We start from the raw sequence: 22,135 nt of genomic DNA on the forward strand, positions 1-22,135 counted from the left end.
CTATGCGGCGACATCGGCCTTGGTGTCAACCTTCTTGGCCTCGGGCTCAGCAGCACCGTCATCCTCGCGAGCGCGCTTGCCATTGTCGTTCTTATCCTCAGCAACAGGCTCACCCTTGTCGTTTGTAGCCTGAATGGTAGGTCTGCCGCTGCAAAAGGTTAGTTGAATTGTTCACAACCAAGAAAAGGAAATTAATACGTACGCGTTGCGGTCATTGCCGCGCTCGTTAGGGTCCTTGCGGTTCTCCTGGTTGTCACGTCCTCCGCGACGGTCACCACCACGGCCTCTGCCACGGCCACCACCCCGACGGTCCTTGAAGCCGTTCTTCTGGTCGTTGTCGCGACGCTGCTTCCAGTTGTCCTTGTTGTTGAAGTTGCCGCCACGGCCACCTCTTCCACGGCCACGGCCGCGGTCACCGCCATCCTTACCCTCGAAGAATCGGCGGGAGGTGTTGGGCTCGAGCTTGCCGGCGTGGATAAGAGCGCTCTTCTCCTTGACGTAGTCAACCTTGGGCATGATCTTCAGCTCGTGATCCTTCCACTTAGGCTTGGGGTCCAGAGCGAGGAACTTCTGAGCAGCCTCCTCGTCAGGGAATTCGACGAAGACGGAGCCCTTGAAGAGCTTCTCGGCGGTGCGACGGAGACGAACAGCATTGATGGGTCCGAACTGGGTGAAGAAGGCCTCGAGGTCGAACTGAGTAGAGGGCTCCTCGTCGCCGAAACCCTTGACGTACACGCAGCGGGCGTTGTACTTGTCACTGCCGGGGGTGTACGGCTGCTTGCGCTTGATCTGCTCCTCTCCCTCCTCGCCGGTGATCTCGAGGGTGGTGCTCTCCTTCAGTGCAGCGACAACAGCGGAGTAGGGCTGGAAGCGACGCATGCGCTTGAAGGACGTGATGGTCTTGAGAGGAATGGACTTGTTCTCGAAGCCACCAGTAAGCTCCCACAGATACTTGTCGTGGGGGAGGTTGCTGTCGGACAGGTAAAACTCGACCTTTTCACGCACTTGTTAGCTGATACAGTCTCCATGACACAAATCCGGGGCGCGCCTTACCTGCTTGCGGATCTCCACAGGGTCGTCCGTTTCCTGGAGGACGGAGGCATCGAACTTCATGTTGTTGGCGTGGTTCTTGGGGTCGATTTGAGCAGTCGTCTTGAGGACGGTGCTCTTGTTTTCAGACTCTTCAGGCTTGGTCTCAGTCTCCTCCGTCTGGGTGGTCTCCTCGACCTTCGCAGGCTCCTCAGCCTGGACAGGAGCCTCGACGGCAACGGCCTCGACGGGCTTGGTTTCTTCGGCGGCGCTCATTATGTGGCGAGGCGAAAGTCGAATTGGAGAGTTTAAATGTTCTGGAAATGACCAATTAATATTCAAATTTCTCGATAAGTTACTCTCAATCGTAAAGCAATGAGTCTCGTCTCGTAAAATACAATGAGTAACACGGCGACGGAGTCTTTGATCAGGAAGAAAGAATATTGTGTGGCGGGGTACTCGACCACGAAGAGTCAGATTGCAGAGAGAGTGAGTAATTCGGACAAAAGCTTACAGGGTAAAGGAATCAATGCGATTCGACGGCCTTGGTTTATGGTGTTGGGGTTTGCAGGAGCAGGCTGTGTTGCTGATAAGTTGGTCCTTTTTGCCCCGTGGGAGATTTATTTCTTAGCGCAAGAAGATAGAGAAAAGCCGTTACCCCAGTGAGGATTTTGCGACGAGAATTCGCATGCACGAGCGTGAGCTCCAGTTTCTGCCGCAGCGGGTTGCGCGCATTCGATGCACACCGCCCGCAGCGGGTCCCACTTGGCTTGGTGGAGAGACTGAAAAAATCGACCACACAGGTGATAGTGAATAGGCGGGAGGCTGGATACGTACCAGCCTGTTGTTCAAGGGACTCAGTATTAGGTAAGCTAACCCGTTCTGCTGGTCAGGCCACTATACACGTGACCACGTGACAGCTTTCAGTACCTACACTGTGGCACCTGGTACGTATCTGAGAGCCCATTCGGGAGATGCCGTCCCAGCACCAAAATTTCCGTCGCTGCGTCTCATGCTCCTGAAGCTGTCGCCATCCCTACGGCTTCAAGAACGCGACCACGTCCACAACTCAAGTAGCCCAAAATGAGAGGTAGAAAGCCGAGGTGGTACAGCCTCCAGAACATTGTAAGCTTCATTCTTGCTTCTTCGCCCTGCCTCAAAGTCAATTGGCACACCTTCAAAAACCTTATGCGCCCATTTTGCTTTGGTTACAGATACCTGAGCGTCGACGAACGAATGCTAACATTCGTCCTTCTCGCAGAGAATTCGCCAGTCATGGAACAAGCATAATCTTTTCAATTTGTTGAGGAAGAAGCTTGTCATAAACCGTTTTAGCAGGACCTTTTTCCAGCAGAAATGGGCCGCCAAATCCGCAACTCGTGCCTATCATGGCGCTCACATTAAGGAGACGGACTGGTCTCGCATGTTCTCCCGCCGCCTCTACTCCGCCGTCGACATGCCCCCTGAGTATCTAGCCACTTTCGATGGTTCCGAACAAGCCTCCGGTCGCGGATCTGGTCGCGCCGGCCTCACTATCAACGCCAGCAGCTACTCCCGGTACGAAAAGGAAAGGCAGCGGCGCGCCAACGAAGAGCCGACGGGTTCTAGGCTACATCCCAGACAGGCCGATACCGACAGTCGCGGAAAGCTTCTTAGTACGCCTATCAACGAGATGACGCCGTACATGCAGATGGCCTATGCACCACTCGAGAGAAGACTAGATGTCGCCATCTTCCGCGCAATGTTCGCCAGCAGCACACTCCAAGCCAAGCAGTTTTGCACGCACGGCGCCGTCAAGGTCAACGGCAAGACTGTAAGATACTTCTCCCCTTGACACGAAGTCTTGAAACCAGTCGGCTCTTAAGGCACGCGTGATTCTGTAGCCTGGCATCTTTGACTGACAATGACCCTTTTAAGATGCGTTATGGTGCCTACCTGCTCAACCCTGGCGACATGTTCCAGGTTGACGTAGACCACGTTCTCTACGCTACCGGCCGACCCAAGACCCCGGCACACGCAAAGTACCTTGCCGGTGAAGACTGGGAAACCAAGAACGCGTCGCTAAGCTCCAAAAAGGACAAGAGCGCCGACGCCGATGCCGAGACCTCAGAACAAACTGCGGCTGAAGCCCCTGCCGAGGCGGAGACCGAGGATGCTGAAGCCCAGGCCGCTGCCGAGGGCGAAGGCGCCGAGGCCAAGGAGGAACTGACCGAGGAGGAGCGTGCTGCGCAGCACAAGAAGCACCTCAAGTCCCTTGTGCGCTCCGCCAAGGACCTCATCAACGACGGCCAGGGCCTCAACCCGCGCAAGAAGCGCCAGCTCCGCTCTTTCATGAGCGAGGCCAAGCGTGCCATCGCCCAGTCCGGCCGTACCGCCGAGACGGCAACCGTCAGCCCTGACAACATTATGGACCACCTGTCGACCCTGCTCAAGGACTTTAAGCTCGACGGCAGCCAGGTCGAGGCCGTCGCTGCCCCCGAGGAGCAGTCGAAGCAGGAGGCCGAGCAGCCCAAGCCTAGTGCCAAGGAGAAGGCCAACAAGGACACCCTTACCGAGCTCGTCTCCAGCAAGGAGGTGCGCAAGGCCATCGACGGCCTGTCCAAGGAGGAGCAGAACGCACTTGCAAGCCTGCTTCGCAAGGACGCCGAGAACCCCATTGACGAGTCTAAGCCCTACTGGACGCCTTGGCAACCCCGTCGTTACATGGCTCCTTTCGCCTTCATTCCCCGCTACCTCGAGGTGAACCAGAACATCTGTGCCGCCGTCTACCTCCGTCATCCCGTCGCCCGTCGCGGTCTCGCCGAGGTGCCCACTCCCTTCCCTTACGAGACGAACCAGCTGGCCTTCAACTGGTACCTGAAGAGGCGGTAAACGCTGTATTAATGATGCTTGGTGTCGGAAGGTGATGTGTTAAAACAGCGAGAGAAGAGAAAATAGGAGTTGCCCCTGAAAGAGTGTGTCAGGCGGCATTGTACAACAGGATATAGAGCCCAAGCTTGTAGGACGACATGTTAAGGCTTAGATGTAGTCTTATATGTACATCATCACCGGTAGAGAAAATGGAACACCTCTGCCCCCTTGAAATATTGGAGCCTTCGTGATATACGTCGTCCAAGGTACTGCAAGTCTAGATTGCACTAGTGCGATCAACTTATGGATACAAAATTATAAGGATTACACAGATTCAGGAACGGGATACGAGCAATTCTAGGAAACAGTCCTTTTTGTAACCACACAAAAAACTAAGCTAGTAAAGAGAATAGACGTCAAGGAAATCAAAATGCCAAGTAAGCGAAGGCGCCTGTCGTCATGCCAGGCCGTCTTCTACCCCTCCCTCTCCATGACCTCATCCGAATAAAATACAACATCAGGAGGTTGTTGGCTAGACATAGCCTGGATTTTCCATCATCACGGCGCGCTCCCACCCGGTCGCCAGGGTTTTTGTGTCCACAGTTGAGAATACTTGACTGGTCCAACACCAAAAGGCGGCAAGAATATCGAGCGCGGCATCATGGATTATAAGAAAACCCTATTCCGTGGAAAGTCTTTGGGGAAAAGAAATAAAACCACGAGGATACTTTGCTAGCGCAAGTGTGTTCGACCAACCGACCTCATGTCGCTTCCCGAGGTCCTCGTCTCCCATGTCCACCACAGTAGGATAGGCCGCGTCAAGTAGAACTGCAAAAGTGTTCCGAGAACGCCTCTTCGCCAGAATCAAGCCTCGCAGAAGCACTGACTCCTCGCATGGTGCTTTTGCGTCTTTCCATCCATAGTCTGCATAAAGACCCCCTTTGCATGACTGCTTCGTAAAAGACTTTTTGGTGATGTTGGGTTTCCGTATGTGATTAGATGAAGGTTGGTGATTAAAAGAGGTCCAGAGAAAAAGGGGTGATAAGAAAGGACAAGAAGAGAACGGACAAAGAGGCGCGTTGTGCTGGTATTGTATGGGCATCATGGGTACTTAGACATGGGTCGTAGAAATGAGAGAATGCGAGCAGGGTGGCGTCAAGAGACCGGTAGAGAAGTCTTAACGGAGCGAGAAGCCCTTCCGCTTGCCTTCCTTCTCGATGGGCCGACCGCTCTCGACTCTTTGCTTCTTCTCTTCGAGCTCCATTCGTTGACGTTCGAGCTGCTCCTTCATCTCCCTGTGGCGAGAGTAGAGCTCCTCTTCGCTCTGCTTCAGCTTGCTCTCCTTCTCGGCAACCTTCTGCTGGAAGACCATCTTCATCTCGGCCTCCATTTTGGCGAGCTTCTGCTCGTGCAGAGCGCGCTCTTCCTCCTGCTTGACGGCAGGGTTGACCTCCTTGAAAACGCTGGGGTCCTGCGACACGCCCATGCCGATGAGCTTGTCGGTACGGTAGTTCTCGTACAAGCTGTTGTTGGTGTGCTCCTTGAGCTCCTCCATGTGCGTACGGATGAGCATCTGGCGAAGCTTGACGAAGTCGCAGTGCTCCTCGTTGTCGACCTCAATGACACCCCAGGGGTAGCTACGTCCGCGAACCTTGCGTCCATCGGCGTTGGTGATCTCGTTGGTAGCACCGACGACAGCGAACGGGACCTTGGACATGATCTCGTTGTTCTCGGCAATGGTTTCCTCATCGTCGAGCTCGTAGCGGGGGCCCTCGAAGATCTGGATACCGTGGTACTTGATGTCGGACAGGATCTAAGCTCATATTAGCATTTGAGTGTCCACAAGAAAAGTCTTGTCACACATACTCTGGACTTGAAGTTCGCAATCTCCTCATCGGTGAGGGTATCAGCCTTGGCAATGACAGGGATCAGGTTGACCTTGGTGTGAAGGCGGCGCATGACCTCGATGTCGAGGGGCTTCAGGGAGTGGCCAGTAGGCTGGATGAAAAAGACGCAGGCGTGAATGCGGTTGTCAACAATATTCATGCGGTTGACCTTGTTCTCGGCGTCGAGGTATGCGTCGTAACGCTGCTCAATGTTGTCGACAATGGGGCGCCATGACTCGTCGTTGTTGACGAAATCACCGAAGCCCGGAGTGTCAACGACGGTCAGGCGGAGACGAACGCCGGCCTCCTCAATGTCGGCACTGATGGACTGAATGGTAACAGTCTTCGGGATAATGTCCAGGCTAGGACCCTTGCGCTCCTTAGGAGGGTACAGGGAGGTGTTGAAAAGGGTATTGACCAGAGTCGACTTTCCAAGACCAGATTCTCCTATAAATTGAAATCAATCAGCCAATGTCCAATGCTTTCCAAAGCCATCTTGGGCATGAACTTACCGACAACCATTACGTTGAAGTTGAATCCCTTGCGGACACTCTTACGGTGCCATTGATTAGGCAGGTTAGCAAAGCCGACGTAGCCAGTCAGCTTGCGGCGAACAATGTTCCTAAGGTCGCTGGAGGGAGCCGCCACCATGGGGACACCGCCAGCTATGGACGCGTTAGAAATGGCTTCTTCGATTTCGTTCGCAGAAACAAGCTTGCCGGCGGGGGGCGACGCCGGCGCCGCCGATGGCGGCGGGGAGGTAGCAGGAGAACCTTCGGAGGCTGTTAATGCAATCACGTCAGCAATCATGCGCGTTTCAAGACACCTTGTTTGGTAAGTATGCTGGGCAAGGCAGAGGCAAGAGGAGCTTCTGACACTGTGGCCGACTAGAGGAGTCATGTTCGGGCAAGTTGAGCTTCCCATTAGCAGGTTCCAGAGGTCGGGCAGGGATGGAAATTGGCTGTTTGTTTTTCGGAGGGTCCTTCAGATGGCTGTGATAGAGATCATCGTATGATATGGGATGGGATGGACCAATCTTGGGCGCATCATCCACATCGAGCATGCTCTTGTAGTGACGAACGGTACCGGCCGAAGAGGATGAAGATTCCGGAGCATGTCTAATGTTTTCCTTTCTTTTGGCCTGGTCATCTTGGGCCTTTGTTGGCAAGCTGCTGGATCGCTTGGACGCCTCGGGGGTGATGGCCTTGTCAAGCTGAATGCTCCTGGCGCGAGCCTTGACTTGCTGAACCAAGTTCATGGCCATTTCGATTTCGGTTTGTTTGTTTGACCTGAGTAGTGGAGGGGGGGTGGATATCTCTGGTCTACTAATAAAGGACCAAAAAGGGGGAACCCAAGAAACGGTAGATTGGTAGAACGAATGTCGGCGAGTAACGAGAGGTTTGATGTCGTAAAAAGAACCATGAGGTCTGATCGAATGGAGCGAGAACAGAAGAGGTGAAACGGGCTAGCCATCACTTGCCGATGAAGTCGGTTTCTTCTTGCCTTGTGTCTTGCCTTGCCTTGCCTTGCCATAATCTCACGGTTTCGGGAGGGAGGGGCTTACCCATATCGAATACGCGGGGAGCAGTAATGTTTGAGAAGAATTGGTCGAAAAAAAGTGTCTGTAGACCAAAGGGAAGGAGTTAGCTGTGCTGCAGTGCGAAGAGGTCGTTGATGGAAAGCAGTTCCGGCAGGCGAGTTAGGCAGGGAGAAATATTGGCGATGCAGCTAGGGGAGGCGTGATAAAAGCAGACCACGCAGCGGCAGATTCTAGGCCGGACAGTTTGAGGATGGGAAGGTGAAGGCAGGAGGGATAGTTTGTGGGATATGTTCCTCGGCCGAATCATTCATGCCAGGAGAGGTCTTCGGAATAATAAAGGAAACATGTACATACCTGAACGGCTACGAAGTAGTCGCGTGTCAAGGAGCGTCGCAGAAGAAGAAGGTAACGAGAGGAAGGGGGTAAAGGTAGCGGCAAGCAGTGATGGTCTGCGGCGAACAATTGGGGCCTCTCAGGTGTTTGGGAAGAGATACTGGAGATGGTCGACACAGTATCGATGATGTCGAAGGGGAAGGGAAGAATCACAACCTCAGGGAGAGAGAATGTGGTGGTTGCGAGGTGAGGTAAGGTAAGGTAGGTGTAGGTTCTCGATGAACGTACGTTTTAGGTGGAAGGGGAAATTTAGGGTGCGACGGGGACTGGAAAGATTTGGCTGTGCGACCCCGTTTCCAAAGGCTGCACCTGTGCTTCACGTCCCCCGTTTGCTTTTGGGGGTAGCGACTGTACTGCCAGCACCCTTCTGTTTCCAGCGGCAGCAAGTATACAGGGGACCAGCATGTGCTGTGGACGTGGTGGTGTGTTGGGCCTGGCCCGCTGCTGGCTACTGCGCGGCCGACAGGCACGTTGCTGTCCCCTTCCCACTGGGGGGGAGAGCAAAAGGGGGTTGAGGTTGACTAGCCCCGGTCGGGCTAGCTTCGTTTGTGTGGGTCACGGACAGGGATTGTGGATGGAGAAAGAGAATTAGACACCGGGGCTGCCTTCAACGGCAGTCAATGATTGGTCACAAGCGGAGGTCGTAATGAAGCATCAGAAAAAAAAACCCGCCAAAAGGAGGCCCTGGAGATTGGAGAACGACAGAATTGAATTTCGTGAAGACGGGGGAGATTTGCTTGAACCAGAGGCCAGAGCCAAAGCCAGACCACATACTGGAGTGTCTTGACATCCACGCAAACATGCGGGTATCGCCCACCTATGGGATCCCTTTGCGGGAGTATAATAGATTTGAGTGAGTTGCAGTGTCCTGTACGTAGGGACGGGTACTAAGGCATGTCGTGATCCCTTCATGGTTTGGGGGGATGAAGAGGAGGAGGAGGACCCCTAGCCAGAACACGGTGGTCTATCTACATACATACTACTAGTAGCACTTTCAACACTCCTTACTGCCTTACCAGCTGGCATCTGCTCCACTCAAGAGAAGAAGTGCCACCAGTTTGCCGGGCAATGGGGGCCACGGAGGAAACAATCTGGGGCGTTTGGGCAGCCTACTTTTCTGTGTAAGGTGCTCGTACCCAACGAAAAAATATGGTCCAGAAGGTGTCCGTGATTATTCGCGACAATGACAGGTGAACCGTGAGGATGAAACAGACAAGCAGCAGTTTGAATTTTTTTTCAGCTATGTCTTTTTTCCCCCGGTCTGTTTCTCTTGCACATCGGCTCCCGGGACACGTCAATCATTTTACTCTTTTAAAGTACTGTCAGTACTGCGTGCAAGCTGCAAGCTTACGTACTTCATTCTTCGAATTTGGGACGAAGATGAGACGGCCACCTGATTGTTAACTTTGTTGCAGGCGTTGGGTGTCTGCTGTGCTCATTATTCTTTTTTTTTTCTCTCTCTCTACCACTGTCGCTACCTTGGCCAGGGGGGTTCACCAAGTGGGCAAGTAATTAACAGTTGGCTCGCTCTCATTACATAGATGTTCATGGTTCTTCTGGCCGCATTGAGGGCCGCCGGAAAGACATCAATCCGACCTTCAATTTCCACGTCTCAACCATGATCCATGGGATGAAGAAAGAACACCTGCACCAGAGCCTGTGCCAACGCCAGGCCAGGGGATCCAGCACGGTCCGTTATGAGCCACCGTGGGTGCCGGAGTGCGCGTGGGAGGTCGGGTGGAATGGGGGCACGGAAATGGAGGAAGTCACTGACTGACTAACATTATCGCTCACGGAAACCCCGTGCATACTTTCCAAACAAATTCTAGTGTACACGAGTTGGGAGGTGTATATGTACGTGCCTTTCCTCGGTTCCAACATGAAGGACGCGGTGGAGATTTACCTTTTACTTTCCTTACGAAGAAGGATGGCATAGCTGTGCCTTCTTTTCCTCATCTCGCTATGCTTCGCCAACAAGTGCGATGCTGCAGCAGTACCTACCTACAGTACCTACCTGCTCTTAAGGGGGTGTCCCCCTAAAACGAGACCACAGGAGCAGGAAAAGTAGCTGCCGGTACACGGGCCATTTCGTGTCACTGGCTTCACAGGCTCACCCCAGCTCCATTCGCTCCGTTGATATGCTGCAAGCTTCACACCCCCTTCGTCCTCTTGGCCACTTTTACCTGCAGCAAGACCCCGTGTGCCTGCAGGAGTAGTCCCTGGATCGAGGCCACACACCCACCTCCAAGTAGGGCCCTTCAGCCAGCATTGCTCGTTACCTCCCTCGGGACTTGACAGCCTCTCATCCGTGCCACCAAAAATACACAGAGTGTCCCGTCTGCCGAAAGACTGACCCCCGCCGCTAACCGCCTTCACGGCCTTGTTGGCCACACTACAGCAGCAATACGGGTCCTCACTACAGCTCTCCGCAGCCACTGTTAGCCATCCACATCTTCGTACCTCACGTGAAGCTCCCATACGAAGGGGCGCTTGACGACACTTGCAGGTACGAGGTGGTGTTGGCAGCATCTTTGCCCTCTTTTCCTCGAGTAGAATGGCCCCTTCGATTGCTAACAGATAGCGTGTTCAGTCATTGTGTGGGTCTCTGTTGCTCTTTTGAGACTCGACTGGGCCGCTTTGTTAATGCCTTGCGAACTTACACCTGCCCAACTCGCCTAGCAATCATAGACACAAGCGCAGATTTACCCAGATAAGAAACATAATGCAGGTTTGGCAGCCCACCTATCCGTGTTTTGGGTCTCACTGGCTTGCCCAAAAACACTTTGCGTCCCCTTTACACAACCGCTGGCCGCATTGACATTCACGATTAGTTACACAACAGCAAACATAATCCAAATATCAACTGCTCGCTTGAGTTTGAGTGGCATGCTGGCCAACGCCATCGCTTCCGCCACCTAATCTACTGCGAGCAAGCCACCGTTCCATCATGGTCATGTCGTTTTGCTCTTCTCTTTCGCCTTTGGGAACATCCTATCTCTATCCCTGTTGGCCTTGATGATAGCCTCCTTTGCACCTGGCCACATCCTTCTCTTGCCCGTCTCGAACATGCGGTACATGTGCGGCGAATATGCCCCCCACGCTACTAGCCTATAAAAGTTCCGATCCTGCCACCAGAACTTCCATCCTTTCCATCCCCAACCCAGGTATTCATACATACCCGTACCCGCCATTTCATGGACGAACCTCATCCAGGAATGGGGTTGGCCAGACCCAAGAGGTGTTGCCGGGAAGTCTCGAAACCTCCTCCACAGCCACTTCTGGTACGTGGTGATATGCTGGCGCATTTCGGCCTGGGACGGCAACGACGAGTTTCCCGTCCACACTTGCGCGATGGCCATTGATTGGAGCTCCCGGTATGACGCCGCATTATCATTTACAGTGCAGTAGCTTGTGCAAGCGAGCGAGTCTGGGAAGTCTACGGCGAAGATATTTTGATACAGCTCTGGAAGTGGCGGCAGTTTTGAGTCTGAAGCCCGGGTGTGGGACAGCTCCGGCACCAGAGAGAAATCCGGACGATATCCGGTCGCTGCGATGATAACATCCACATCTTCAATGACATTCCCGTCATCAACTTCGACAGCATGCGGTCCTAGGATTCGAGTGGCTCCTTTTACTGACTCGATACGGCCCTCCCGAAGTCGAGAGAAGATGTCGTCGTTAACTACGATGACATTGAGGCTGAGCCCAATACTCGGCGACGGCTCGAAGCCCCATTTCGGGTCTTGTTCCCCTAGTTCTTTGGCGTTCTTTTTGAAGAGAAGATCGCCAGATAGGCTGTATAGACTGGGGAAATGATGCTCCAGCCAATGGCCAAGACGAGAGGTTCGCCATGACAGGACACTGTCAATAGGCCCGTCTCCATTCATGCGGGGGATGACCTTTGCGCCTCTCCTGTGTGAAAGATACACCTTCGAAGCATAATCCGTCAACTCCTGTTCTTCGAGTAAGCCTAGGTAACAAGCAGCATGGCTCGAAATGTACTGACCACAGCGATATCACAGGCGGTGTTTCCCACTCCTATCACTACCACCTTCTTGTCTTTCAGATTCTCAGGCCTGAACACTTATTAGTCATTTCCGTTTGGCCACTTGCATATTGCCATCTCGGTCCTCACCCTTTGTAGGCTTGAGAATGCATAAACTGTCCTTCAAACAGGTTTAAGTTCTCAATATGTGGATAATGAGGCTTCGTTTCGGAACCACTTGCCAGAACGACCTTGTCGAAGGGCCGTGGCGCCCCCTCACCTGCGATATGGACTAACCATCTTCTTTTTTGGGTATCCCGCTCAATCAGCTCTACAACGGCGTTGAAGATAATATTTCTGTAGAGATCAAAGTGCTTCGCGTACATCTTGTAGTAATCTGACCATTCTGTTGCTGAGACGTGAGGGGGGTAGTCTGCTCTCCAGTTGGGTCAAGTCTGGTTATAGCTAAGTTGTAGGCAAGACTACTTACGGTCAGGAAAGGGAAAATCCGACATGGACGACTATCATCACGTTCAGCTGGGCTACATTATATGAAGCCTTAAGCACTCACAATGAAATTGCTAATCTGAGATTTGGTCCCTAGATCATTGTCAGATCGCTTCGCTGGAGAAAGAAAAGTCACTAACATGCTGTCGTGGATGTGACGGAAGGGTCATCGGAATAAGTCCAGAGGCCTCCCACATCTGACCGCCTCTCGAACAGTGTTACATCGAATCCAACCTCACGAAGTTCTTTGAGGGCTGAAAGACCCCCAGGTCCTTTTATTGCCTTCGTTTAGACGAGTTCCAAAGTTATTACATTAGGTTCATACTTACCTGCGCCAATCACGGCGATGGTCGCTGGTGTACGCATGTCGAGACTTCACAGGTTCAAGCTGGCACAAATAATCTCAATGCATGGAGCGTAGGGTCTTAACACGAGTGAAAATGAGGGAATGGTGTAACTTCACGGAGAACTGCTGTCGAGCAGCAAATATTTTCCATGGGAGGCCAAGTCGAGGCGTCAACACCTGATGTGGCAAGTCAGGGTCGGCCGGGTCTCGGAAGCTAGTTAGTATGTCCTTAGGCAGCTTTAAATCATCACAGAAAACTCTCCTCACACCGCACTGTGGAGGGCCAGCAGAGCCGGCATTCCTGGGGAGAGAAAGATGGGATAAGTTGAATTGCACATTCAGCTTTGCGGCAATACTGAAATCTCGTGTTAGAATGCACCGGAGTTCATTTGCCGCTATGGTTACTCATTCATCAGAATGCCTTATATTGCCCATAAAAAGCCTATCCGTTGCCTGGAACATGCATCGGTAGGTTATAGGACTCACTTGCCACCTTCTATCATTCTAAGTCTGGGCAAGCATGAGATATAAAAGATCACAGTGATAACGAGGCCGAGTGGTCTGTTCTAGACCTTCCGAGGTGTTTCCGACAGAAACATGGTCCCTGGTAACCGAACAGATGGTTCATCCATCCGATTTTTAAGCAGTTCTCTTCCAATGAGGCGGACTGTTGGCTTGACATGTCGGAAACGTGAACCCTCAATGCAGCGAATCGTTGGAGACTCTCCTCAGGGGCGACGTTACACTACAGCGCATCCACACTGACCCTTACTATGATCAGGCATGAAGTCGTTTGAGGGTCCTTTCACGGTTCTAGACTCAAAGGGCACTCTATGCGGCGGCAGTGACAATTGCGCGCCGTCATAATCACATGGTAAGGCGACAGGAACTGGGCGCCACAGCGTCGCCAGGGCGGGTGCTCAGATCCACCAATTTGATTGGCGAATTAAGCCTCCCCGGAGCATTCCCAACGGGAGAGTGGAGAAACTAGGCTGTCATAGAGCTTGACCTTGGACTTGGCAAGAATTCACAGGTAAATCCAGGTACCATCTTAATTCATCCGATTGCAGGTCCGCCCCTTCGACCCCCTGTCTGTTCACTGCTTCGATCCACCGATTTCAATCATGCCTCAATGATGTCAAGAGCAGACCAGGGTTAGCAGAGAAGTTGTTGAGTCCGCTGCTTTCCGCCTCATCGCGGCTTTTTTTTCCTTTTCTTTTGGTGGCTGTGTGCCTTGGCCTTGTCTCCTACAGCTTCACCCATATCATTCACTCTTGTAAAACAGATAACTCAAAAGAACATGAGGATAACTTTGTCAGAACCACAACTTTTGAATGCGAAATAGCCAACAACTAAGTTAACTATCCCCCCACGCCACTGCTGATCACCACCACCACCGCCCACCGTTTAGGCTCGTCCGCCCAGTCATGTCCCAGGGCCTCAGCCTCATCCCGCCGAATCCGAGATCGCCATAATGAGGTTATTCGCGGCATATTCCCGCGATTCTGCTCTGTTACTTCGTCGGACAGCGTTTGCAAATGGTGTCGCGAGGTCGCGGAGAAACATTCACAACGTTACAGTCGGGCGCATTAGGACACATGGCCTCCTCGTTCGCAGGCGGCCCACGCTGTCCCGCCAGTCGCAACACGGCTTTTTCACCGCCAGCGACAAGGACGCCGAGGCCGGTAAGAAAAGGAAGACTTCGCTCCCGCTCGCGGTAATTACAGGCGCGCTGTTTGTTTGGTGGCTGTACCCGTCTGACGACTTTCAGAAGTTGTCACTTGCGCAGACGGATAGGAGGAGCGGGTCACCCGGCACTCCGGAGAAAGGGAACAGCAATGGCTCTAACGAAGCGGCTTGGTTTAACTTTGCCCTCAAGTTCGAGACCTTATCCGCTGCTACCGACGTTGAGTGGAGTGCCGACAAGATTGTCGGCCTCATCCTGCCAGAATGGGGCAGACTGGTTCCCGGGTACCTTCGGAAACTTCAGAGGGAGGTGAGTATCCTCTCTCAAAATTGGTCTATTTTGATCTAGTCACACTAACAACTACCAGTTATCCATGTCCCCTGGATCTCTTGCCGATGAGATCTGGCGAGAGGCGCATGACCCCTTCATCAACCCTGAGGTGCAGTATGCCGCTCAAGTGAGAGTATCTAATGATCTCTGTGAGGAGGAGAAAGAGTTCTTGTCCAGGAGGAAAAGAGTCACGACTATGGCCCTGGCCAAATATCTCGATATTGACGAGAAGGACATCCACCCCGACGATGTCCCTACAATTGCCATGTGCGGCTCTGGTGGTGGCCTGAGGGCTCTTGTCGCCGGTACTGGTTCTATGCTCGCTGCTGATGAAGACGGCTTGTTCGACTGTGTGACTTACACCTCCGGTGTCAGTGGATCCTGTTGGCTACAAGTTCTCTACCACTCATCCATATCGCAAGGCAGCCTCGGCCGCGTCCTGCAGCACCTGAAGGCTCGCGCGGGAATCCACATTGCGTACCCGCCGGCCGCTTTCCAGACCTTGCTTTCCGCACCTACTAGCAAGTATCTTCTTAGTGGCCTTGTTGAGAAGCTCAAGGGTGATCCGAATGCCGACTTTGGGCTGGTAGACGTCTACGGTCTTCTTCTCGCCGCAAGATTCCTGGTTCCCAAGGGCGAACTTGAAGTCAGCGAAAGGGATTTCAAACTCTCCAACCAACGCGAATACATCAAATATGGGCAAAATCCGCTGCCCATCTACACGGCTGTCCGCCACGAGATTCCCGACGTCAGCCTCGACGGGGCTGATGCAACAGAGGCGGCCAAGGAGGTTGCCAAGCAGGAAGCCTGGTTCCAATGGTTCGAAATCACTCCTTACGAGTTCTTCTGCGAAGAGTTCTCTGCCGGTATCCCTACCTGGGCGATGGGCCGACGGTTCAACAACGGCGTCGACGTTCCTCCCGAGGAGGGCTTTCATCTGCCCGAGACCCGTATGCCGTTCCTCTTGGGCGTCTTTGGCAGCGCGTTTTGCGCAACCCTCAGTCACTACTACCGCGAAATCAGGCCCCTCGTCCAGAGCTTGACCGGCTTCGGTACATTGGACCAGATGATCTACGGCTATAACGAGGACCTGAGCAAGGTCCACCCCATCGACCCCGGCACGGTGGCCAATTTTGCCTACGGCATGGATGGGAAGCTACCCAACACGACGCCAAAGAGCATTCTTAACACGGAATACATCCAGCTGATGGACGCCGGAATGTCCAACAACCTTCCCATCTACCCTCTGCTGCGCCCTGGCAGAGATGTCGACATCCTCGTTGCATTTGACGCCTCCGCAGACATCAAGACGGACAACTGGCTCGCCGTAGCCGATGGTTACGCCCGTCAGCGCGGCATTAAGGGCTGGCCTGTCGGTGTAGGTTGGCCCAAGGCCAGCGAGTCCTCCTCGCAAGTTAGCAAGGAACTTCAGGAGGCCGAGGCTGCGACCGCTCGCGAAGCAGATCAGAAACTGCGTGAAGCCCAGGATCACCAGAAGGAGCACCAGGCCGAAGAACACCGCCCGAAGCCGGATGAGGACACAAAGAAGGGCCAGGCGGCCAAGTTCTCACCCGGGGACGAGGAATCTGGCGAGCTGGGATACTGTACCGTCTGGGTCGGTACGACGCAAGAGCGCGCCACGGAACCTCCGCCCCCGTCCAAGGCCATTAACGAGTCCACTTCCTGGCAACTCATGGAGCCTGACGCGGGCATCGCCATTGTCTACATGCCCTATCTCGCGAACCCTAAGGTCCCAGGCATCAACCCCGGCACGACCGATTTCCTGAGCACGTGGAACTTTGTTTACACTCCAGAGCAGATCGACAACGTCGTTGCGCTGGCGCGGGCCAACTACGCCGAGGGCCGGGAACAGATACGCTCTACAGTAAGGGCGGTCTACGAGCGTAAAAAGAAGACGAGGCTGGAGAGAGAGGATAAGGCGCGCACGGATAGATATAGAAGACTGGTACAGAAGGGGATGGCGCACAAGTTGGGAGAAGGTGATCAGTTTAGCTGATTTTGTCGCCACGGAGTTATTTTAATGGGGGACAGTGATACCCGGGGGGGCAACGAGAGTTAATTTGTAGAACAGCGCACGTATGTTGATATTGTATAGCACTAGCCAGCATTGTTTCTTGTATATGTCTTTGTCAACATTCATAATAATAACTCTCTATACAAGACCATTCTGACACCACATCTTCCTTCCCTTCTGAAATATCTTATACTGCAAAAACTTCAACAAGACATTGCGTTGTTTTCAAATTCCAAAAAAAAAAAGTTGCCCCGTTTCGAGGAGTGTGTCATTGTTTTTCCAGATCTATTCATCTTACAGAGACATGCGTAACCTTCTACACGTCCTTGTTCAAAAATGTACACTGCCAAACGGCATTTGGGTTTTGCCCGGGTTTCACCTGTTCCCCCCGGCGGTCCTCAACATGACCTCCCCCCCCTTTATCTCATCTCCCCCCCGTCCTCCTCCCAAGGGCAATTACACATGATGCTTATCCCCATAAAAACTTTTTTCCCGCCGTAACCGCCTCCTTTAGATGATCTCACCCATATCGATGTGCACAGGCTGCCACGGCTTCGCTCCCTCGGCAAGCATGTCACTCGGCACCCGGACCTTGGCACCGGGGCTGTACAGGTACCACGCCTTAAGGGCGTTCATAGAGGCCTGTAGGCGCGCGAAGTCCAAGCTGGCGCCGGATCCCTCGCCGAGCTTGTCGTTGCCGCTGTAGATGCCGACAACGTAGACAGGCGTTCTGCTGAGACGACCGGTCTCGCTCTCCAGGCGAGCGACAGGCGGCTCGAAACCCTCACGGGCGCAGAGCATGGCCAGTTCGCGCGTGGGCAGCTTGAAGCTGAAAAGCTTCTCGAGGTCGACCTTACGGCTCAGAATGTGTGCGTCGATGAAGGAACGCACGGCGTCGCGGCCGCAGTGAGTGTAGATAGCACCTGCAACGGCGCGCACAAAGGCAGCATGCGCGTTGTTGCGGAGCTTCTGGTAGCGCTCGCGGATGACAGCCGGGTCAGTCTCATCCGGACGTGGCTCCTTGGGGTTGTGCTCCTGCTCATGCACGACGTCACCGAACTCGTCGTCGAGCACGATACGCGATGACATACCGCGGCGCCACTTGTGCTTGTCGAGGTGGCGGTGCTCCTTGCGCACGTAACCCCAGCGGCCATGGACAATGCCCGCGGCCGGGTCCTGTGACCATTGCAGCAGACCCGAGTCAACTTCCTCACCTGGGTGGACAGTGTTCTCAACACCCCACTGGTTGGCGACGCGATAGAGCGAGTCGGAACCTGAATAGGAACGCATGGCCTCGTAGAGAATAGCCATGGGCAGGCGAGGGTAGTGGCAGACGAGCCATTCAGAGGTGTGATAGTTGATGAGGGAGCCACCGACGACGGCGAGGTTGGCGTTGTTGAAGTTGGGGCTCGGGTCGGCCGAAGGGTCGACTAGGCAGCGCGCGAGGGTCTGCAGAGGGAGCTTCTCGGGGAGGGAGAGACGGGCGTGAAGGGCGGCGAGCTTGGCCGAGCTCAGTGCCTTCTCGGGGAGAGGTGACGGGAGGGGTCTCGGCGTGGTCTCATCGTTGAGGTCTTCGGGGAGGGAGGTAGCTTCCGCTGCGGCGGCGGAGAATCTTGACGTCGTCGATAGTGTCCTGACGCAGCTGCTGCGGCTGTTCTGGGCGAATTGCTGTGTTCTAAAGGAAATAGGCGTCAAGGACGAAGAGGCGTGTGTCCTGGCCTGGGCATTGAGCAGCTGCCCGGTGCATCTTGATATCCTTAACCTCTTCATCGGGGAGGCCTGTTGTCGGAGTACAACCTTGTTTGTCGTAAACGGAAAATGAAAAAAGAGGGTAGAATACAATGATCAATTGGTGTTGTACAGGGTGGTGGCGGCGGAGCAATTGGCTTGCTGGTTGGTTGGATCGCAAAGAGAAAAGTTCCACGTCCCTTCTCTCAGCGCCAGTCTCCCGTCACGAAAAAGTTTCTGGAGCCCGAACGATTGGAGTCGTGTGAGCTCCAATGCTAGGGGGGGATCCGTGCACGAGCCACCGAAGTTGCGCGGAATATTCACACTCCGGGCTTCCGGACTGTATGGGCTCCACTCTAGAGAGATGGTCGAATGGCGTACCTCAGATTACAACGTCAAGATCGGAATCGGCCTGCAAAAGCTCCAAACCTGTCGAGGCGGGAAAGCGATTGTCATCACCACAACATCCAGTCTCTCTCGTTGCAAAGCTAGTCAAGATGGTAAGTTTACGTGTGATTGAGTTTGACGCGCCAATTGCTAACTTCGTGTCTAGGGAGGCGGCCCCAAAGTTCCGTGAGTACTGAGTCCTCGAAGCAATCCCACGAACCGAGTCCCTCGAAAGCAGAAAGTCCGCTCTAACACGTGAGATTAAAGTTACCCCAAGCATGTCTGGTCACCGGCTGGTGGCTGGTACACTCAGCCTGCGAACTGGAGGATGAACACCGCCATCATTGGCACTGTCATGGTTGGCGTTGTTGCCGCCATCTGGAAGATCAGCGCCGAGAAGGAGGTCCGCTACGTGATGCCTCAGGAGGGCCGTTTCTTCCCCAGCAGATAGTACGTTCTATTTTTGAGTGCTTTAGTGCTGGTAACAAAGGCTAACGAGTGCGATTCAGCTGGTCGAAGCAATTGATCGAGTATGACAGAGAACAGGCCGCGAAGAAGGCCAAGGAAACGGACCAGGCACAGGCCATTCAGAACTCATAAACGAATCGGACGGGGAAAATTGTACTTGTATATATGGTACTCAACGAATTGAGGGCCGTGTAATTGCGGCAGTTGCGAACAAAGTGTACTCTCAAGAGCTGCTTATCTGCGCGTTCCAATCAAGCCGAGTTGGGGTGCGAATCAGGGCATTCCAGCCAATGCTTGACGAATTGATTGGGACCGTTATAAATGGGTTCTAGAGGTCGATGTTAGTTTGATGCACGAGTGCTTAAGCTGGGGGTGGCGAAAGCGTATGCTACTGAACACAAGGCGCCATAGATGACAGACTAAGGGATCTGACCATTCACTTCCGCTGTTGCCCTTAGATGGGCATTCTTATGTGCCGACCATATCCGCAGATTACAGGCATATGCACTCTACCTTGATATCTTATTAAATTGTCCCACCTCGTTTCCTTATGATTTTGCTCCACAATCTTCCCTCCTGAAAGGCCGGGAATGAATGGCCAGAGAGGAGAGGCGGTATGACGGATAATTGGGAACTTAAATAGCCGAGCTCGAGAAAGGGAACTGAAGGTACATGATGCGTTAACTTCCAAGATCTCTAGAAAGTGGAATTTCATGAGTTGTAGTAGCGCTAAACACAACTATCCTTGTCTCGAAAGAGCTCGACAGCCATCGCTCAAGTGCTCATGAAGCCACAAAGTTCAGTACTCGCAGAAAGATGATGGAGTTCCTTACTTCTTGTTCCAGTTTCCGAATCATAGTACTGCAACCAACATGACTTGCAAGCTGGTAACGAAAAACTCGGGCTACTTTTTTTGGTGCCTTGTGTTCGACATCTCAAAAGTCCAAGAACATACTATACGCCCAGAGCAGTAGCAGTGAGGGCTAGAGACCCCAGAATCACATTTTCCAAAGCCAATTTCGTATCGTTATCGTCACATGTGCTGGTTATAGCATCGCCTCAGAGAGCAAATCACATTTCTCGCTTTTTCATTTGCAGCCACTGAGTAAAGAAAGGTATTTCGCAACTAGTTTAAGGGTCCTGATGTATATGATGTGTCTTTGACTGGCAGTCTCGGGGTTGTTTCCCAGCAAGTAGCATAGCGTAGGTCGCTTCCTAGACATCTGGTCTCAGTCTGTCCGAGTGGATTTTGACGGTTTCTTTACTGACAAGAACCCATCAGCTGTAATTAAAAAAAAAAAAACTGCGATGAATCTAGTAGGTTAAAACAATCAATGAGGTGCCATTGTCATATTCTACCGCGAGAACTGGCCCTCAATGCTTCTTCCCGCAGCTATGTCTTTCATTTTAAGAGCCCCGGTTTTGCAACTTTGAGCATCGGGCCGACTTTTCCTGGTAAACAGACGCTTCATTCGAATGTCCTGCTCTGTGATTTACAGGATGTGGCAGGTTCAGACGCAGCCTTGCTGCCAGCCAAGCTTCCGCGGGCATCACTACTAACCTCAACGAGGCGCGGTGCTAGCACATTGGTGAGCTTCATGGCAGTAGGTTGATGCTTAATTATTCTGTAGGGATGTAGATTAAGGCACAAAACAGCTCTACATCTATCGAATTTCCCCTTCTTAACGGGAATACCTACGCTGGGTCGGGGATTCCAGACGAAGGAGCCTTCCACCATGCCAGGTAAATGAGGATTATGTGGTTAATCATGATAAAAGGTACTGTAAGTATGCCGACTGGAAGTTTCCAAACCTATCGATTGTGTCTACAGAGATGTTTTACACTGCTCACAAGAGAGGTACGTTTTACACTTGATTCCATTAGAACATGTCTCTCGCATGTTTGTCAAATCCTGAATAGCTTTTCGGCATCAGAATGGGCCATCGAGTTAACATCAGCAGAGTAAGATCCTATTTCTTGTTGTAATAAGCCTTTAGGAGAATGGGTTAATTTAAAAACGAACCTGGATGTCGTTACGGATAGGACAGACGAAAGGCGACAGTAATATTGATGATGGTACCGCCAAGCGTGAAAGTCGGCTGAGCCGCAGTCAAATGGTAAACAAACTGGGAAGCAGGTTTCTGTTGAGCAGCAACCTCTTTTAACTTAAAGAAGAATACACTTTTGACATACTGTCTGCTAGCTTCGAATGCAATCTTTTCAACCTCGAACGTCACTAAGCTTTACACACAGTGACAATAGCCACCGTACCTACAATCAAAGCCTCTCCCCCTTACCAAACTCAACACTCATCGGCTCTCCATAGACTACATCTGTCATTCGTGACGACGACACATCAGATAGAGACCTAGTATCTATAGAGCAGCACTCAAAGGCCCCGTTTCGAGAGGGAAGCAAACCATTGCGACACCTGGCCCGAACCTAGCTACCTCACGAAACCAATGAGGTTTCTGCCTTCACATTGAATTCCTTCAATGATCCATGAGACATTCCCTGGCATACTCATGAGCTTCAACGCAACGTTGACTGACGATATTAGACACGACATCTAACGTGAACCTTGAAGAGTCATTTTGTGGCTGACGTAGGTAGATGGATGTGTTCACAGATGTATTCAACCCTTCAAGGAACCTGAGCCGGGTTCCAAAAGGAAAGAGCAGAGAGAAAGTGTACCGGGAACATTGACTAGGATCCGAACACAGAGGACCTGCGTCATTGCCTCGCTTGGCTAAGTTAGAGCCGAGAAAATTTGCTGAATGAGATTCGCAGCTGTTCCATGCTGGGATGGCCAAGTTCCACTCACACATATCAACGCGGTGGTGGCAACGGTAGGCCCCAATACAAAATAGATATCATCTGGCCGCATCACAAGGAGGAATGCAATTCATAAAAGTCTCAGGATCTCGGGTATGGCATCTCATTGTCTACCTAGCTTGCTCGACA

General features: G+C 52.7%; 7 protein-coding genes across 7 annotated transcripts; 3 read left to right on the plus strand and 4 right to left on the minus strand.

Moving 5' to 3' along the window:
• CTRU02_214503 (La domain-containing protein) lies at positions 1-1,305 on the minus strand (the record flags this gene model as incomplete). The annotated part of the gene is made up of 3 exons (XM_036730410.1): positions 1-148; positions 179-993; positions 1,054-1,305. The coding sequence occupies 3 exons, from the start codon at positions 1,303-1,305 to the stop codon at positions 1-3; spliced, it is 1,215 nt and encodes a 404-aa protein (XP_036577866.1).
• Positions 1,306-2,112: 807 nt separating this feature from the next.
• CTRU02_214504 (mitochondrial 37S ribosomal protein uS4m) lies at positions 2,113-3,900 on the plus strand (the record flags this gene model as incomplete). The annotated part of the gene is made up of 3 exons (XM_036730411.1): positions 2,113-2,154; positions 2,291-2,842; positions 2,947-3,900. The coding sequence occupies 3 exons, from the start codon at positions 2,113-2,115 to the stop codon at positions 3,898-3,900; spliced, it is 1,548 nt and encodes a 515-aa protein (XP_036577867.1).
• A 1,156-nt stretch (positions 3,901-5,056) lies between these two features.
• On the minus strand, positions 5,057-7,029 carry CTRU02_214505 (septin; the record flags this gene model as incomplete). The annotated part of the gene is made up of 4 exons (XM_036730412.1): positions 5,057-5,692; positions 5,746-6,212; positions 6,278-6,547; positions 6,642-7,029. The coding sequence occupies 4 exons, from the start codon at positions 7,027-7,029 to the stop codon at positions 5,057-5,059; spliced, it is 1,761 nt and encodes a 586-aa protein (XP_036577868.1).
• Positions 7,030-10,649: 3,620 nt separating this feature from the next.
• CTRU02_214506 (dimethylaniline monooxygenase 2) lies at positions 10,650-12,556 on the minus strand (the record flags this gene model as incomplete). The annotated part of the gene is made up of 7 exons (XM_036730413.1): positions 10,650-11,651; positions 11,705-11,774; positions 11,834-12,116; positions 12,174-12,204; positions 12,255-12,283; positions 12,331-12,462; positions 12,520-12,556. The coding sequence occupies 7 exons, from the start codon at positions 12,554-12,556 to the stop codon at positions 10,650-10,652; spliced, it is 1,584 nt and encodes a 527-aa protein (XP_036577869.1).
• A 1,454-nt stretch (positions 12,557-14,010) lies between these two features.
• Positions 14,011-16,570, plus strand: CTRU02_214507 (phospholipase a2; the record flags this gene model as incomplete). The annotated part of the gene is made up of 2 exons (XM_036730414.1): positions 14,011-14,532; positions 14,591-16,570. 2 exons carry the CDS (start codon positions 14,011-14,013, stop codon positions 16,568-16,570), a joined length of 2,502 nt encoding a protein of 833 aa, XP_036577870.1.
• A 528-nt stretch (positions 16,571-17,098) lies between these two features.
• Positions 17,099-18,358, minus strand: CTRU02_214508 (mitochondrial 54S ribosomal protein mL44; the record flags this gene model as incomplete). Its single annotated transcript, XM_036730415.1, has 1 exon — positions 17,099-18,358. The coding sequence occupies one exon, from the start codon at positions 18,356-18,358 to the stop codon at positions 17,099-17,101; it is 1,260 nt and encodes a 419-aa protein (XP_036577871.1).
• A 302-nt stretch (positions 18,359-18,660) lies between these two features.
• Positions 18,661-19,303, plus strand: CTRU02_214509 (uncharacterized protein; the record flags this gene model as incomplete). Its single annotated transcript, XM_036730416.2, has 4 exons — positions 18,661-18,816; positions 18,870-18,889; positions 18,971-19,153; positions 19,213-19,303. The coding sequence occupies 4 exons, from the start codon at positions 18,661-18,663 to the stop codon at positions 19,301-19,303; spliced, it is 450 nt and encodes a 149-aa protein (XP_036577872.2).
• Positions 19,304-22,135: the final 2,832 nt, after the last annotated feature.

The sequence above is a fragment of the Colletotrichum truncatum genome, assembly GCF_014235925.2.
Source record: "Colletotrichum truncatum strain CMES1059 chromosome Unknown Contig_0011, whole genome shotgun sequence".
Classification (NCBI taxonomy): domain Eukaryota; kingdom Fungi; phylum Ascomycota; class Sordariomycetes; order Glomerellales; family Glomerellaceae; genus Colletotrichum; species Colletotrichum truncatum.